The sequence below is a fragment of the Camelus ferus genome, chromosome 17, assembly GCF_009834535.1.
Source record: "Camelus ferus isolate YT-003-E chromosome 17, BCGSAC_Cfer_1.0, whole genome shotgun sequence".
NCBI lineage: Eukaryota > Metazoa > Chordata > Mammalia > Artiodactyla > Camelidae > Camelus > Camelus ferus.
In genome coordinates this window covers 34,403,036-34,421,486 of record NC_045712.1, presented here as the reverse complement: position 1 = coordinate 34,421,486, position 18,451 = coordinate 34,403,036, and the positions used below count along the sequence as shown (strand labels likewise).

The 18,451-nt window shown below is 49.9% G+C and overlaps 1 protein-coding gene across 5 annotated transcripts; it reads right to left on the bottom strand.

Moving 5' to 3' along the window:
* Positions 1 to 99: 99 nt before the first annotated feature.
* On the bottom strand, positions 100 to 17,597 carry CPNE9 (copine family member 9). 5 transcript variants are annotated; one of them, XM_032458894.1, is made up of 21 exons: positions 17,354 to 17,421; positions 16,793 to 16,833; positions 16,628 to 16,674; positions 16,431 to 16,534; positions 15,968 to 16,004; positions 15,725 to 15,727; positions 15,405 to 15,481; positions 11,889 to 11,952; positions 11,670 to 11,773; positions 11,350 to 11,454; positions 9,881 to 9,922; positions 9,482 to 9,557; positions 9,322 to 9,375; positions 8,833 to 8,894; positions 8,057 to 8,103; positions 7,628 to 7,809; positions 7,231 to 7,358; positions 3,433 to 3,535; positions 2,727 to 2,784; positions 2,277 to 2,350; positions 100 to 492 (listed from the first exon to the last, which is right to left on the bottom strand). In XM_032458894.1, the coding sequence occupies exons 1-21, from the start codon at positions 17,419 to 17,421 to the stop codon at positions 313 to 315; spliced, it is 1,656 nt and encodes a 551-aa protein (XP_032314785.1). In that variant the 3' UTR covers positions 100 to 312. The 5 variants fall into 5 exon arrangements, with proteins under 5 accessions (XP_032314785.1, XP_032314789.1, XP_032314786.1 ...); XM_032458895.1 differs by lacking the exon at positions 15,725 to 15,727 and having other exon boundaries at positions 313 to 492; positions 17,354 to 17,597; XM_032458896.1 differs by lacking the exons at positions 11,889 to 11,952; positions 15,725 to 15,727; positions 16,628 to 16,674; positions 16,793 to 16,833; positions 17,354 to 17,421 and having other exon boundaries at positions 313 to 492; positions 15,968 to 16,534.
* Positions 17,598 to 18,451: the final 854 nt, after the last annotated feature.

The following is an 18,451-nucleotide window of genomic DNA, read 5'->3' as shown; positions in this document are numbered from 1 at the left end:
ATGAATCTGTCCTTGCTCCCTCCTTCTCTTGGTTGTGCCCCAGGCCCTGGGTCCCCTAGTCTCCCTCCCCAAGACCCATGAGACAGAGGTGGAGTAAAGATCAGCTTTATTATTGGCATGAAGGCAGGGAGGTGGTGACAGTGCCAGGCCCTTCTGTGGGTGGGGGGGCAGAGAGCTCGACCAGCCAGCACTGATCCTCCAAGCTGGCCTCCCAGTGAGGTCCGGGGCTCCGGGTGCCTCTGGCTTTCAGCAGAAGCAGCAAGTGGGCAGGCAGGCAGACTGCTAGGCATTGGATAGGTGGGCTCCACAGGGCTACTCTGGAGCTGGCGTTGGGCTGGGGTTGGCAGGGGGTGGAGGGCGAGGCTGGATGTCCCTGGTGCGCATGTAGGACAGTAGCTGCTCTGGGATCTCAGCCAGCACGTCCTTGGCTAGTCTGGCCATGCTCAGCACCTGGTTCCCCGAACGGTCAACATAGTCTCGGAATGGAACGAACTGGGACAAGCACAGACAATCATATGTGGGTGGTGGCCAGGAGAGAGGGGAGTGGGGAAGGGTGCAGTGGGGAGGATTCCTCTTTGACCCCTAGCATCTCTTTTCAAATATCACACTATTTCTCACCCCCTCTCTTGAGGAGCCTTTTACATTTGCTTTCTCCCTATCCACTTTTTTTTTCACCTTTTGTTCACCCTCAACCCACTCAAGTTTGGCTTCAGGCAGTCTGCTGGAACTGCTCTTGCTAACAATATCAACAGCACCACGTTCCCAAATCAGTCCAGAGGGCAATGACTGTCAGTCCTCATCTTGCTGACTCCTCTAGCTTTCCATTACATTGGACCATAATCTTCTGGACACATCCCACTCTGGACACACTACATTCTTCTGGACACTTTTTTTCCTCCCCCTATTCCCCTGGGTCTACCTGATTTCTAAACCTGGTCCCTTCTCTCAGTTCTCTTCCTGGGTGATTTCATACACTTCCATGACTTTACAGACTGTTCCCTGGATTAAGAGATATACACCACTCTGTATAAAATAAATAATCAACAAGAATATGTTGTATAACACAGAAAATTAATAGCTTTTATATTGTAATAACTTTTAATGGAGTATAAACTATAAAAATACTGAACCATTATGCTCTCCATCTGAAACTAATATAATATTATAAATCAACTATACTTCAATTAAAAAAACACTATTCCCTGATGACTCCCAAATTTACACATCCATCCCTGGCCTCCAGAGCCTCATATTTAGTTGCTCATATCTCGTCTCCCTTCAGTTGTCTTAGATACCTCAAACCCATTATGTTCACAACTGAGTTCTGGGCTTTTCTGCCAAACCTGCTCCTCCTTCAGCTTTCCCCTTCCCAGTAAATGGGACTATAACTCACCCAGTTGCTCAAGCTGGAAAACTCAGAGTCATCCTTGAAGCCCCTCTCACTTCATATCACCGTTTAATCAAATCATCAACTCTTGTAAATTTTTCTTAAATAATCATTTGAACCTGCTTCTTCTCTCCATCCTCACTGTTTCCATTCCTACCCAGACCCTTGTTGTCTCCCCTCTACTACTGCAAAGGCTTCCTTACTTCTCTCTTGCCCTACTATAATCCACTCTCCACGCAGCATCTCTGTACGTCTTAAAATACAAGTCTGACCATCTCACTCCCCTATGTCAAATCTTTCAAGAGCTCTCCAGTTCTTTTAGAACAAAGCCCCAAACTTTACCACGACTGGCAAGGCCTTGGCTCCCTGCTTCTCTCACTCACTGTGATCCTGCTGCCTTGGTCTCTTGCCTTCTCCAGTTTGGGCCAGTTCTTTTGAGCCATCTTCTCACATGCTGCTTCTCTACCTGTGATGCTTATACCCTCTCCTTTAGGTTTCAGCTCAAATGTCATTTCCTCGTAGAAGCCTTTCCTGACGACCGTAACCAATCAGGTCCCTGTCACAGACTCTCAGAGTGGGCATTTGCAGTTCCTCTGGAGCACTTAAATCACATTCTAATGAACTATTATTTAGCTGTGTGATTATTATTGGTTGCCTCCACTAGAGGGCAGGAGCCTTGGGGATCTCCTAAACTGTGACTCCACAATGGCTTCAGCAACCTGCCTGTTTCTCAAAAAGAATTTGTTCAATGAATGTAGGAAGGCGGAAAGAGTGAGGGGGAGAAAAGCAAGTGATTAAAAAGGCAGTAAGGGAGAATGGCTGCTAACTTAGCCTCTCCTTCCCACCATGCCTTTTGGTTCCATGACTTCCTCTGCCTGGTCAGGTCTACCTGAACGATGTCCCGCTCAGCATAGCGTCCCCTAGAGGACACGCGCACATCATCACCATCCAACTCTTCCATCGCTGCAGAAAAGACACCCCTCAGCTGGTTGGCCTCTCCCACACCAACCCACACTGCCCCCCTCCCTCTTAGCTCCCCTTTGGAGTCACCATGAGAATGTCTAATGGTTGCAGCAAAGTCCTGCAAATATTAGGCATTGTGATGGAGTTATTATTATATTTTCCCATGCATTCCATCTCCCAGGAGCCCCGGCAGGGAAGTATTTGCATCAACAGCCTCAGTTATGATGAGGAAACAGGCTCAGGGGTCTGTGACTTGGCCAAGATTCAACACAGACATCCATCCTATCTTTTCTGCAAGGCAGGCCCGTGTGCCCAGATCCTCCCTTATTTTCCCCAGTTCTCGGTCCCACTCATGGACGCCCCCCATCTTACTCACCCTCAAACATGGCTGGTCCCACACCGACAATAATGATAGACATGGGCAGTGAGGAGGCCTGTGAAGAAAAGAGGGTAAATGGTTGGGGTAAGAGCTAGCATAACAAGGGATATGACAGTTGGGAGACAGTTCTGTGCTTTTGTGTGTGTGTGTGTGTGTGTGTGTGTGTGTGTGTGTGTGTGTGTGTGTGTGTGTGTGATGTTTCTGCACATCTTACAGGCCGAGGCACTGATTCCCTTTGTGCCAGACTGTCTTTTCAAGGATGTCTGCACATGCAACAGCCTTGAAAGATACAGTGTCTTCCTTTAGAGTGAAGGGCAGGTTTACTGTCAGTATGATACAATGTCTTAAACTGGAACAAAGGGCAGGCATGCTTACTGCCCATTATAAAAGACTTGGGTTCCCTAAGCTCAGGGTTTCTGTTCAATAATGCAACCCACTGTGGGTACCGGTATGTGGCCCTCTGCACATCATCTTGTGGGAACTGGAACTTAGAGAATCAGAGCAAATGCTGGGAGCTGAACTACTGCTATTGCTAGGAATCACAAAGTCTTTTGCCTCTGATCCAGAGGTCTTGTCTGCTGCCAGCATCCATGAAACTGGCAGGCTAACTTGTTAGCCTGTATGTAGGGTAAAATCTCCACCCCTTCACAGTTATTAACAGTGCCCCCCTACACCCCTGCCAAGCCTTCCTCCTCAGACTCACACTGACAATGGCTTCCTTGGTCTGTGTCATGTCAGAGATGACCCCATCGGTGATGATGAGCAGAACGTAGTACTGGGAACCATCAGAGATCTTGGCTGCAGCCCTGGGTGAGAGGCCAAGATCAGAATCCAGCTGAAAGCCCAGAGAGGCCAGCGGAACACCCTATCCCTAAAGCTCCCTCAGCCAGTGTGTAACCTGTGGGCAAGGACCAGGGCTTCTGAAGCTCATGCTCCTTCCTCAGATCTGGCTGTCTGCCCTGCCTGCCATTTCTCCAGCAGTATTTAAAGAGCACTTAGTATGGTAGGTACTGTGTTAGGCATTGGAGGTTCACAGTGAGAAAAAACAAATCCTATCCAGGCCTCTCGAGCGGGAACATGGATGCAAGAATCATAGAAATAGCTATAAAATTACATTTGTGGTGAGAGTTGGATAGAAAGAGACACTGCCATGAGTGTCGTGTAGAGGATCCTGACATGGCCCAGAAGGTCAGGGAAGGCTTCTTTAAGGAAACAATGTTGAGGATGATGGAGAGGAGGAAGGACAAGAGGCCAAGTGAAGGGGGGATCATTCCAGGCAGAAGGAGCAGCAGGGACAAAGGCCCTACGATGGTACTGGAGGAAGCCCTCCCTGTCTGGAGCCCAGGAGGTAAGGGAAGCAGAGTGGACCATGTGACTGAGATGGGGCAGGCCCAACTACACATGACCAAAGACTGAAGGCCTCCTTTCTTTCCTCTCTCATCCATTTCTCCTCTCTCCCTTCTCCCCTCTACTGACCACATCCCATTGCCTAGGCTTCTGTGTCCTCAGCCAGGCTAACAGTCGCTCCCAGAGCTCTTTTCCTTCTCTCATCATCAGTCTCCAAGTCCAAGATTCTTTGATCTGAAAAGGGCTTCAGAAGTCCCTGAGTCCACTCCTCTTATTTTACATATAAGAAAAATGAGACCTCAGTTAGCACAGAGGCCGTGGGAGACCCTGGTCTCTCGACTTCCAGTCTCAAGCCCTGTGTGGGTTGGAAAGGATGGAGCTGCATTATCCAGCAAGGTAGCCCCTAGCTCCTACTGACATTTAAATTAATTAATTTAAATAGAATTAAACATTCAGTTCCTCATTCATCCTAGTAACACTTCAAGTGCTCAATATCCCTCTGGAGCTGGTGGCTACCATATTGAACAGCACAGATACAGAACACTTTCATCACTGCAGAAAGTTCTATTGCACAGTGCTGGCATTTAAGCTTGATACCAAAAAATGAGAAGAAAGTATGGCGAAAGTGGAGAATTTAAATGGCTACAGTTCAGTTTCCCTAGGGTCCTGGGTGGCAGTGGGCCATGATCCTCCGTAGCAGCCCCCGCTCCCTCCCTGAATTGTGGCTGCAGCCTCCTCGTAGGCCTGGGCTGGTACCGTTTCCTGTCACTCACTCATTTTGCAAATAATTTTTGCTTGCCCCTTAATGTCTCTGTGCTTTTCACATGCGGTTCCTTCTTCCGGGCCTACTCTGCACCTCCTCCTCTGATAAACGCTGGTTTGCCCTCCGCACCCAGCCAAGTAGTCCCCTCCACAACTAGGCTGGCTTGGCTGTCTCAGACTCTCCTCCTCTTCCTCTGCCTTCTAGGATGCCACCCACCAAGATGGGCTGTCTGCCCTTCCAGATGGGTTGTTATACCCCTAAGGGTACCAGCATGTGTGCCCACGGATGCCCAAGGCCACAAGATACCTGGAGCATCCATTCTACTGTATGATCTCGTGGATAAAGCCAGATGATTCTAAGCACACTTAAAACACCCCTTCCCCCCTAAATTACAGCAAACATGGACACAATGTAAGAAGAATATAAAATTTGATGAATTTTTAAGATAAAATACGGGGATTTCAAAGACATTTTCAGCTTGCTACTTTCACCTGTGCCCCCTGGTCCCTCTAGGGGACGCAGTCATTTGCTTCTGCCAACAGGCGGCTTGCTGGAAAAGTCTGGGAAGCTCTGGCTTACAGAGGGTAATGATTTATTTATATTTCTATCTCCTGCACCAAGGCAGGAGTTCCCAAGGGCAGAGACTAGATCTGATTCATCTGTGCATCTCCAGTGCCCCAGCAGAGAACTGAGCACATGTAGATGCCCTTTGAATAGTAATAATGATAATAATAGTAACAGTAATAGTTAACACCTATAGCACCTATGACGTGGCAGGCACTGTTGTAGGCGCCTGACAAATACTGCTTTAGTTAGTTGTCACAACAGCCCTATGATGTGGATATTATTATCCCCATTTACAGTTGAGGAAACAGGCACAGAGAGGTTAAGAGTCTCACCCAAAGTCACACAGCTAGTAAGTGCGAGAGTAGGTGTATTAACTTAGCCAGTCTAGCTGCACAGCCCACATTCATGCTACATTCCCCTTTACCAAGTGAATGAATCAGTGAACTTTCCCAAGGTAATATTTAAGGATTCTGTTTAATAACAACAAAAAAATATGCTCAGGTTCCATTATTAAGTGAAAAAGTCAGTAGTAAAATATTACACGTAACTCGACTGCCATTGCGGTGCGTAAGGAAAAGACTGTTAAGAACTAAATGAATGTCCACATTCCCACAGGCAGCATTCTGGGAGATTTCTTTTCTTTTTTCTTTTTTTTTTTTTTTTTTTTTTTGATTTCTTAATTTCTCCATCCTTGAAATTTTCTATACCAATGTTATGTTACTTTTATAATTAAATAAACTATTATTCTCACTATGAATTAGAAAAATAAACTAATCTTTATTAGAGGAAAAGGTACTCTCTGGACATAGAAATCTCCCCAAAATCCTTCCACTTTTATTCCCTTTTTTTGCTTCATCTTTTTACTTTCAAGCTTTCTGAGGTCATTTGTTTTAGATGGGTTTCTTCTATTTAGCATATAGTAGGGTCTACTTGTTACTTTTTTTATTCTATCAGAGAGCCTTTTTCTTTTACTAGGTGAGCTTATCCAATTTATGTTTATTTACATACGTTTGGTCTTAGTTCTGTCACGTATTTTATTTGTATTTAAAAAATCATTTGATATGTGAGCTGGATTTTCTTTGTATGCTTTTATTCTGAAAATCTGGAGTTACTCTTCTGTTTTTATGAGATTGAAGCACTATCTACTGGGCTAACGAGGCACTTTCTTCTGTTTTCAGAAGTTATTCTCTGTATTTTAATCTACCACTTGAGCTCATTTTAATCCTCTGGGAGCACTTGCTGTGGGCCAGGCACTGCGCTGATCATTCTCATATTGTTGTCTACTTTTACATTCCCAATAACCCAATAAAGAAGGTACTGTTAGGGGGAGGGTAATAGCTCAGAGGCAGAGCTCATGCTTAGCAGACTTGAGGTCCTGCGTTCAATCCCCAGTACCTCCACTGAAAAAAAAAATGCTATTGTTATCCATTCTTACACCCATTTACAAGGATGAAATGGATGGAGGCTCAGAGAGGCTAAGCTGCTTCAGTCACGTGGTTAGTGAGTAGTGGACCCGGGGATCACTCCCAGGTCTGATGCCAGAGTTTATGCCTTGTCCGCTGTGCTATAGTCCCTTCTGTCTTCCCCAAACTTGAGGCCTGGGTAGCTGTTCCCAAGGAGTGGGGTTGGGGTAGTTTATTGACATCCTCTCTACCTCAGAATAAGGCATTATGTAACGTATTTATACCAGAGCCTGACCAACACTGAAACTTCCCCCATCTCCCCAAGGCCCCGATTCACCCAAGAGTGGTCTTGACTGCCCTTGGGAGAGCAGTCTCCAGTCTGGGTCCCCTCCTTTTCCCCAAGCCCGCCCAGCTCCCTTACCTGGCCACCTGGTTGATGACAGGTGCGAAGCAGGTGGGCCCGTAGAGCTGCACTGTGCGCAGGCTCTGGGAGTAGCTCTCTAGCACGCCCTCGATGCCTGCACAGTTGGGGTCCTCATCATTGTTGTTCTGCAGGAAAGACGCCCTGCTGGGCTGACCCCACGCAGGGCACAGCCAGGAGTGCTCTGATCCCAGCTCACTCTCTCTTTTTTTCCATCACTCTCCTTCATGCTCCCCCCCAAACTCCGGCCCTGCTCCCCTCCCTGCTCTGCCACCTCCCCTAGCTCCCGCTGCTCTACAGGTCCTTGAACCTTAGAGGAAACATAAGGAGAAGAATTCTGACAGCCTGGGTGGGCCAGATGCCAGGGCATGGAGTCTTGGCTTGGCCCATACCATACCAGGGGGAACTGGTGGGAGATCCGTCCCTCTGGAGGCAGCTTGGCCCCAAAGCCGTAGGCTGGGAAGAGCTTGTCACTGTCATAGTCCTGGATGATTTCTCCCACTGCCTTGAGGGCCATGGCGTAGGCACTGAGCTGATAGGGACTCATGTAGTGCAGGGAGGTGGGCTGCAGGGGGTTCCCTGGAGGGAAACAGAAGCCCCACCTCATGGTCACCTTGATCATCGATCTATTTACTGGCCTAACCTTGTATGCATTCAGGTAGGTGCCCCCCTTACACCCAATAATCTCCCCACAGCACTCCTGCCCCAATATCAGGCTGCATGGGCTTCCAGCATAGGTGAACGCTCATCCCCAGGTGGGAATCCAGGCCAGTACCCACTGATCTTTAGAATTCCTCCACACCCCACTCCCCCATCCATGCCTCACCATTGGAAGCTGTGAAGTCAATGGCTACTGTGAAGTTCAGCTGTGTCCTGTTGGAGAAATAGATGGATTGAGAAGTGAGGGACTAGTACTTATTGCACCAGAATTTCTCAAACACTAGTGTGCATACGAATCACCTGGGAATCGTGTCAAAATGCAAAATACGATCTGGATGGTCTGGGTGGAGCATGAGATTCTACATTTCTAACAAACTCCCAAGTAATGCAAATGCTGCTGGCCACGGAACGCCCTTTGCGTAGCAGAATTAAATGCCTGTTGCATGACAAGTATATTATATATAATTTAACTTAACCCTCACTATAGCTCTGAACACTAATTAATATCTCCATTTTTACATCGGAGAAGAGTGAGGTTCAGAGAAGAAAAATACCTTCCCCAGGTCTGCCTGCCTCCACTAAACAAAGGGGAACGTCCCCTACAGTCTGCTTGTCTTTCCCCCTGTTCTCGGCCTGTCCCTCTTGCCTGCCCATAAGTTCTATCTGGGGCCCAGTCAGGCTACTGGGGACACTTCTGAGACCACTGGTCTGGCATCTTCCCAGGGGGTACTGGAAGCCAGGGTTGAAAGGCAGCCCCGTGGAGAGGACTAAGATGGGTGGCACTCTGCATTTTACAGAGCGTTTTATACTTTGCCAAGTGGTTTAGAGTTTATCTTCATGATCTCATTGGACCCTGATCATTAATGAATAGTAAAACTGAGGCTCCAAACTGGGAGTAACTCATTGCTGGACTTTCAGCCCAGAGCTTGGCTTGTGACTCACCCCCCCTTGATATAATCGACAAAAGTGAATTCAGAGTCCACAGAGAAGGAGAGCAGTGTCACCTGTGGGACAGAAGAGGCAGCCGGCTACTTTGGAAAGGGTAGTTGGGGTGGAACAAGGGAGAGGGGCGCCTGGATCCCACCTCCCGCCCCACTTTGCCCCACCCTGAACAGTTTTTGAAAGGGCAAAAAGGGGAAGCTGTCAGATATATATTTGGATTTCCAAAAGTATACTAAATTGGGAAATATAACTTAGAATTTCAAAAAAATTCTGCAAAAGAGTAAAGATCAAAAAAATTTCCTTAGGTGAGAGAAAAAGAATAAAAGAAAGAAAAACTTCAATGGTGCCACATTGTACCCAACATTATTATATCCAAGTAATCTGTGTCCACAGCCTTCCCGTACCCTCAACATTTGTCATGTCATGCTGTGTCAGTGGGGACAGAAACAGAAGGATCCAGGGAGGGCCAGGGCTCTAGGGAGCACTCACAGTTCCCGAGTTGACGTATTTCTTCTTCTTACATTTCTTCCGGGGGTTAAGTACCTAAGTGAAGAAGGTGACAGTGACAGTGGGAAGCAGAGGAAGGGGAGCACAGACTGACACTCCAGGACGGAGGGCCTGGGCAACCTGGCGGGGCTGGAGCTCTCACCTCATACACGGTGAACTGGTTCTGGGCCTTGCTCAGCTCTCTGTAGCTGGTGGTGAACTCACCGATGAAGTCGTGGCTGCAAGGAGGCCAGGGACAGGTGAGCAGCCGCTGCTGCTGGCTTGGAGCTACCCCTGAAACCAGTCTTTTAGTCCCACTATCCCCTGCCTCTTCTTGGGCTGCAGGGCCCCAGAAGTGGGACCAAACTAACGGGAAGAGAGGGGAAGAGAGAGTGTACCAGAGAGACAATTGAGGGGGTCAGTTGTACCCAAGGTCCTGGCATTCGTCCTCACCCCTCCTGGCTCCCAAGGGCACTCTGGGGCTCCTGGCGAATGTACTACATAGTTTTTTAGGGAACTGGGTTAAATACAGGAAAGGTGGTATCATGTGGGGCAGTGCTACCTTCCGTCCCGGTCCCAGTCATACACATCAATCTTCACCGTTCTGAAATGCAGGAGATAAACATGGGCTGGGTGAGTGAGATAAAGCTGAGATGCCCCCGCCCACTTAACTATATACAGATCATCCCCCATCCGCCCATCTGTCCTTCTGTCAGCCTTCCTCCCGTCTGTCCTAGCCGTTCATCAGTCCAAGTACGTACCCAACTATCTACCGCCACTACCACTATTATTACTGCCATTCGTAGTACTATTACTATTCTTCATTACTTACGAGTCTTGGTATATTCCAGGCATTGTTCTCAGAACTTTCACACATTATCTAATTTAATTTAACAATCTCCTTACAAAGTAACTACTATTGTTATTTTTGAATAAGGAAACTGAGGCACAAAAACCAGTAACTTGACTAAGGACCATAATTAGTAAGTGACCGAGCTGAAATTTAAACTCAGACGTCCTGGTTCCAAAGACCATGTTCTTAACTACTATGCCTAAGTCATCCTGTATGTCCATCGATCTCTGTGGCAGTTCATTCAACCATCTGTCTGTCCATCTAGCCACCCATTTACCCATACATTTGCCAATCTGATTACCTATTAATCCTGTATCTTTACCACCCATCTAACTATACATCCAGCCCTTCACTGACTCACTGATACATGTATGCATCCATCTGTCTGTCCATCTATCCAACCAAGCACCTAGCCATCTGACATTTGTCCATCTGAGCATCCATTCATCAGTATAACCATCCACTTATGGTCCCTTCCATCCTTCTACCCACCCACCTATCTTCATACTGCCCATTTGTTTGTTCATATGGTCAGCCTATCCATCTACTTTACACTCATACATGAACTAATTCACCCACTAATCCATCTGTCCCTCCACCACTCATTCATCTGTCTATTCGTCAATCTATCTGTCACTTCACCTGTTTATCCTCCTGATCTTCCAGTCATCCCTCTGCCTCTCCAGGCATCTACCAATCTCTCATATACCCATCCATCCAATCATCCATTTTCTCATCCATCCATTAATCCATCCATCATCTGTCCATCTGCCATTCCACTCATTAGTCCACTTATCCACTCATCTGCTATCCATTCATCCATCTCCCCTTCTACCCACCCACCAGTTCTTTTATACATACATCCACATACCCACCTATTCATTCACCAGTTTATCCATTCATCTGACCATCCATCCATGTATCTGCTAATTCATTTGTTCATTTTCCCTCTCATCTATCCATCCATCCATCCATCCATCCATCCATTCACCTACTCACCTATGCATCCATCTGGCTATACATCTGCTTCCTCATGCACCTGTCTCCATGCCCAAAACTCTTTCTCACTGAGCAGGATGCTCTAATGCTATTATGACACTTCTGCCTTCATTCTGGGACCCAGGAAACCCATTGTCACGTCCCTGTCTCCTTACTCCTTAGCTTATGCTGAAACAGACCTGTCATAGTCTCCATTGCACAATGCCCGCACAGGGATGCTGAAGGGCTGCCACACAGGATTCAGCGTGTTTTTCACGACTTCTGTCTTGTGGCAGATGGTGAACCTGGAGAAGAACAAGAGGACTGGAACCTGCCTTTAGGGTAGGACTGAGCCCAGAGACAGGGCTTGATACTCTTGGAGATTCACACACACGCATATTGTGTGCTGCCTTGAGTGAATCTGGAGAGGGAAGCGAGTGCTCAGGTCCTGGTGGAGTCTGAGATGCCCCAGCCTAAGAGCCCTCATGGGCCCATGGTCACAACAGGGGCAGTGACTCACGTGCCATCTTCATTGCTCCTGTAGAACACAAGGAAAGGGTCTGATTTCCCAAAGAAGTCCTTCTTGTCCAGCTTGTTTGCACACAGCTGCATGGTGGCAATATCCTAGGATGAAATTGGGCTAGTGCCACTCAAACTGCCCCCACACACAGACAGCCCACTCAAGGGAGTTTGAGGAGAGAAGAGAGCCTTCTGGGTCTAACATGTGGCCCTTACTGACCCGACAATTGCTAAGTTCCTCTGCGGTCAGCAATATGGTCCCACACTTCTTGCCTGGTACACCCCTGGAAGCAGAAAAAGCCTCTTTGTAGAGTGGGGGAGAGCAGGAAACAAGGATTGGGGTGGCCAGTCTGGGACTGGGTGGGCCAGGGGATTCAGTTTGCCATTTACTGACAGTCCCCTGAGTGTATCCACCTCCATCCTAGGTGGCTTCTGCTGGGGAAGGGCCTGACTTTGACTGGGGAGGGGTCTGCAGGTTGGAAGGAAGGGGCTAACCTAGCCTGGGTGGACATCTCATGATGGTAGTGTGGGAAAGGCATAGGATTTAGAGTTCTGGGCAAGTTATTCCCTCTTTCTTTGGGCTTTAGTTTTCTCCTCTAGGTAACGGGAATCTTGCCCACTTCTCAGGGTTGTGAAGCAATCGGAATGAGTGCATGAAAGGAAAAGCAATTGGTAAGCTTGGTAGATATGAAGGTGGTTCTACTTCTCAAAGCAGACCTTGTGCCTACTGTACGCCAGGCACTGTGCTAGGTATGAACTGGCTGGCTGGCACTCTCCGGCTCTGCTGGACCCTACCTTCAGGGAGCTTCAGGGGGAGGTGGGATGTCAAAGCCAATGGGCAAGTAGAGTGTGATGTAGCAGTCCTGAACGAGGGAGAGGAATTTCTGTTCAGACCCAGGGCAAAAGGGCTGGTTTGTGAGGTCAAAGATGCTGCGCTTTCTGAAGACAGAAGAGTGAGATCAGAAAGACCAGGGAAGCCTTATCCTCTTCTGACTCAAGAAGGGACACTTCCATGTGCTTGAAGGGTACATACCAGGACACCTATCCCCAACTGCTAGCACTTGTCAAGTCTCGACTCCAACTTGCTATGTGATTTTCCCCATCTTTAAAATGAGAATGTTAACAATTTCTTTGGCTCCTTTGATCTCTGACTCACTGTGCTTTAAAAAGGCAGAGTGTGATGAGTACAGGGACTCTCCCCCTGCACATCCAGAATCAAGTCGCCGATCTTACTGCCTTCTCACTGTTCTCCCTCACCTCCTCACCCAGCGTGAAGCACAGTCACTCGGGCTGTAATGATCAGTCTCTTGCATCCTGCTCCTTTCTCCTTGCCCTTCTCTCACTTCTGTATATTTATTTGGCAGAACCACAGCCCTAGTTAAATCCAATCCTCTGCCTAACCCATGCTGCACCTGTGCAACTGAATATGGCCAGAGGAAAACGCACATTCATGCTAACTGGTTTCATTTTAAATGCATGGCCACAAACCTCAAGTGGTCCTTAATCAACTGTACAGACCAGGCCCCTTCACTCTCCGGTTCCGCGAGATGGCAGTTCCACTCCTCCTCTCTCCTCAACGCGAAGAGCCTCCTCCTCCTCCGTCCTCAGCCTCAGCCAGTGACCTTGTTTCCTACTTCCCTGACAAAACTGAAGCCACCAGAAGACAATGTCCACAGACCCACCACCACACCTACCCTGCCCCCAGTGTCTCCACCCACACACCAGCGCCTTCCTACCATTGCTATAAACGACAATCCAGGGGCCTACTTGTCCCTCCACTGTGTGCTACATCGCACACCCTCTCACCTGCACAGGGCCATCCCTCCAGCAATTCTCTCCTCTTTTTATTGTGTCAAATTTTCAGTTTCTACTGGATCATTCTCATGAGCATAAAAATACGATATGATTTTTCTCATGTTAAACAATTTTACAAACCAATTCTTGACCTCTCACTTCCCTCTTCAGCCACCTCTCCTTTTCTCTTCTCCTCTTTGCAGCAAAACGACTTGACAATTTCCTAATTCCCATTCCCTTCTTCCATTCTCTTCTAAACCTCTCCAACCAGGCTGTCACTCCCGTCTCCTCTTCCAAACTCTGCTTGTCACAGTCACCAGCGGCCTCCACCTTGCTACTCCAATGGCCAATTCCCAGCCCTCACCTTACTTGACCTGCAGCAGCACTTGACATGCCTGGTCACTCTCTCATCCTTGATACAGGCCTGCACTTTGCTTCCAGGACAACACCACCTTCTCTGGGTTACCCTCCCGTCTCATTCTCAGTCTCCCCTCCTAGTGCCAACTCACAGAGTCTCAGTCTTTGGTCTTCTCTCTCCTCCCTCCCTTAGTGATCTCATCTCACTTCCTTAAAGAGCATCTAAGATTCATGTTTCTTATTGCCTATTTGACTTGTCCATTCAGACACCTAATAAAAATTAAAATAATGATATTCAACATGTCAGACTGAACTGATTGAATTCCCCCTGAAGCTTACCCCTCCTTCAGTTTATTTTTCAATCGTCTCAGTTTATGGCAACTCCACCCTTCCATTTGTTCAGGCCAAAGGCCTTGGTGTCATTCTTGATTTCTCTTTTCCTCTCACATCCATATTCAATCTGTCAGGAATTTGTTGGCTCCACTTTCAAGATATACCCAGAATCTGACCAATTCTCCCCTCCTTTGCTGCTAGCACTGTGAATTACTGTAAGATAACTCCCTGATTCAACCTCTGTCCACCCAAGGTTTAGTCTCAACCCAGCAGCAGAATCATCCCTTGAAAGCAAGTCAAATCATATCACTCCTCTGCTCAGAACCCTCCAATGACTCCCAACTCAGAGTAAAAGCTGAAGTCCTTACATGGGCCACAGGGGCCTAACTGTTAGCGCTCCACCCTCACCTCCTCCTTTCCTCCCCCTGCTCATCCCGTTCCACTCACGCTGGCCTCCTTGCTGCTCTTTGAACCTATCAGACATTTGCACTGGCAGTTTCCTCTGCCTGGAACATCCCTCTGTGGATATCTGCACAGCTCACTCCCTTAATTCCTTCAGGTCATTGCTCCGAAGTTACTTCTGCATGAGACGTACTCAACCATTCTGTTGAATATTGCAACTCCCACCCTCTAGCATTTTCAATCCCCCTAATTCTGTTCTACTTTGCCTCCCCCCACCCCACAGCACTTAATATCTTCTAACATATTATGTAATTTACTTACTTATTACATAAACTTTGTGTTGTTTCTCCCCCTTCTGTAGAATAAGCCCCCTGAGGGCAGGAACCTTTGTTTTGTTGGTCACTGCAACCCGAGCCCCTTGAACAGGGGCTGACATAGAGTACATGTCCAGAAGTATTTGTGGAATGGATAAATCGCTGGTGCCTGGCACAGGGTATGGCATACAAAATGGGCTAATAAATATTTAGTGAGTGAATGTAATAGAAATTCCAGAGGATTTGATTTAGTGAGGGAAGCTTCCTGGAGGAGAAGGGATTGGAAGTGGACCTTAAAGTCTGAATCAGCCTTAGAAAAAGAGAGGAGAGAGAGAGGGAGAAGACATGTCAGACCTGAGACTGACCTGAGCAAAGCCCTGGAGACTGGATTTTCCCGTGAGGGTGATGGGAGCCATTGAAGGATCCTGACCAGGGGAAATCCCAGCCTCCACTGATATAGGGTCAGCAGCCTCTTTGGGAGGACAATTTGGGGACCCACCCTTCCCCCCTCCCGCTCCCCTTCCAGTTCAGCTCACGTGAGGGCTCGCTCTACACGGCTGCCCTGGCCTCCGATCACCTCTCCCAAGGCCAGGAAAGCTTGTCCCAGGAAATCCTACACCAAGACACAGAATCAGCGAGGCTGGGAGGGGCTGGGGCACAGAGTCCCAGCCCAGCCCTGGTGATACTGCTGCATGACCAGGGCGATTGGAGGCAGCGGAACCACCCAGCCCGTGGTTTAAAGGAGAGGGAGGGGATCCCCAGGCAAGGAGATGGCCCTGCCATCACTTTAAGCCGTGATGCGACCCCACCCTTTCACACACTCATCCCACCCCCGCCCACCCCAATTCAGCCTCACCTTCTGAGGGTCCCAGCAGCCCCAGCAGCGGTCAAAAAGGAAGAGGAGCAGTGAATAAAAGGCACGGGGTGGGGGGGCGGGGAACCAAAGCAGGAACCGGAGTGGAGGGCAGGGCAGGGAGGGCGGTTTGGGGCTGAAGAAGGTCGAATCGGATTTGAGGGGTAGGAGGGTTCTAAGGGGGTCGTTTAACACACTGAGCGCTGCATGTGTGCCCGGCCAACCCGTAAGGGGACGGTCGCTCACCGGCTTGGAGACGTTGGTTTTAGAGTCGACGTTGTACCTGGAAAGAGAGTGGACCAACGTGGGGCGGGGCTGGTGGGAGAGAGCCTGGAAAAGCTGTCAGATTTCGAGTCCTGGTTAAAATTGCGGGTGGAGGGAGGGTGGCCTTGGACGCGAATTCAACCAGGACCTCCTTCAGGCAGGAGTCAGGGTCAGAGTCAGGCGCCTGCTGGGGGCGGGGTCGTGTCAGGGGCGGGGCCTAGACGGAGGCGGAGCCAAATTAGGGAGCAGTGTCCTTGACTGGGAGGGCAAGAGCAAGCCTGGGGAGTGAACTAGGTTGGATCTGACCTAAGGGCAGGGCCAACCTAGACTTGGGGGCGGAGCTAAGGCTGGAGAGGAGCCCTTCAGAGTGCGACCAAAGTGGGCGTGGGGGAAGAGGATCCAGGTTAGGGGGGCGGTCCAAGCCAGAATTCTGGGCGGGGCTCACACATCGAAGCGCAGGTTTTGCTTTTCCTCAAAGAAATAGTCGAGGACGAATTTGCGCAGGAAGTCTGGGTTCAGCGTGTTGTCGATCACCTCGGTCCGTCCAAACTGAATGGGGAGCAGAGAGTCAGCGCAAAGTCTGCAAGGGGGCAGGTGATTCCCGGGGGCGGCTCTGGGCAGGGTGAGGGCTCTAGGTCTCACCTCCCGCCATTCCTGGCTGGCCCGGCTCTGCGTGTAAAGCACCACCACTGCAGGCGGGAGTGGGGGCGGGGAGGGAAGGACGTCAGTTTGGCCCGCACCCCCTCCCCGCCCCTCAGTGGCAACCGGACCCCAAGATTCCCCCCTCCCGGCGCTGGCGACGCCTACTGGGGTCGGACTTGGAGAAGGTGTCGAGGTCCAGCAGGTTCCTAGAGAAAGTGACAGACAGATGGACAAGGGGTGGATCATCCTGGAGCCCATCGCCTCCACCCTGCCCAGAGATGGGTACCTGGGGAGGCATGGGGCTCAAATTGTTCCTCCCTCTCCCATCACTATGCCCAGCCGGAGTCCGCGTTGTCAGCACTCTGGACAACACCGGAAATCTCAGCCTGAGACCTGTATCTCTGCGGACTGGACGCATACATGTCCATACTGCCTCCAAGGGCCCAGGAAAGAGGGTTACCCCCAGAACTTTGTCCTCATGGGGCCCATATCCTACTGGATCCCCGCGACCCACACCTTGAGGCCGCAGGCTGAGCCCTCTTTTGCGATTGAGGCTATTCAAGGGAACCCCCTCCCCAAGTCCGCGAGCGACTCCCCTGAGTCTGCATCCGCGATTTTCTGGCCCCGGAGCTTCTTCCCCTGGGGTCTAGTCCCTGTCCGCGCCAAGCCCCGAAGCGAGGTGGTGCTGGAGCGGTGCCTAAGCCCTCCCCAGCGTGGCCCGCTCACCGGCAGGACACGGTAATTTCAATCTTGGTGGCCGGCACGCTGCGCTCAGAGGCTCCGCTGAGAGACATGGCTGGTCTGCTGGCCGGAGCCGCGGGAAGCTGCGAGATGGGGGCTGCTAGGGCCGGGGCTGTTTGGGCCGGGGCTGTTTAGGGGAGGCTGCAGCGGCAGCGGCAGCGGCAGCGGCAGCGGCGGGGCCGGCGGCAGCGGCAGCGGCGCCGGCAGCGGCTGCACTCCCTCCAGCCCTGCGTGCGCTCTCGCTGCTCGCGCCTTCACTGTGGCCGCCGGCGCAGTGGCTCCAGATGGCAACACAGCCCCGCCCGGCCCTGCGGGTGGCCCTCGCCCCATTGGAGCAACCTCGAGCCTGCCAGGAACCTTACAGGACCCGAACTCCAACCCACACTATGGGAGAGTCCTTCGAGCCCGTCTGCCACTGGGATGAAACCCAAGCCCCTCCCCCTCCCCCACCCCCGTGAGAGCTGTCTGAGGTGCTCAAGGGTTCAGGGTGCCTGGTGGGTGCTGGGGTAGATGCCTCTTCCTGAGCTGCTCCCTCAACAATCTGCTTCCCTTTCCCACTGCTGCCCTCCCTCCTCAGAATAGGAAGAGTTACACATTTGTTCTTATTAGCTGTGTGACCTTGGGCAAGTTACTCAACATCTCTGTGGCAGTCAGCTCACTAGTCTAAAGGCCATAATAGCACCTACTTGAGGTGTAAAATTTTAGATAATCCACAGGAAGGACTTAAGCACAGGGGATTGTACACAGTAAGTACGCAAGAAATGTTCACTGGCGTTATTTCCTTCCTCTGGGCATTCACGCTGACGACCTCCTTTGTATTAAGAGTCAGAGCTGGGTAAGTGGTGGCTGTTACAGCACCATGCAAAGCTCTTTGCTCATGTCTTTGAACCCTCCATGGTGTTCGAGACGTACACATATCCTGTGAGGATGCAACCCACTCTTAAGTCACACTGTAGATGAGGGTGGCGGGCAGCCAGGCCCACCTTCCCCACATCACCTAAGGCCACCAAAGTCCCGGAAGCCAATCCCTCACTATAGGCAGGGCTCCTCAAGGCAGGGGCTGCAGGTCATCTGTACCAGGAG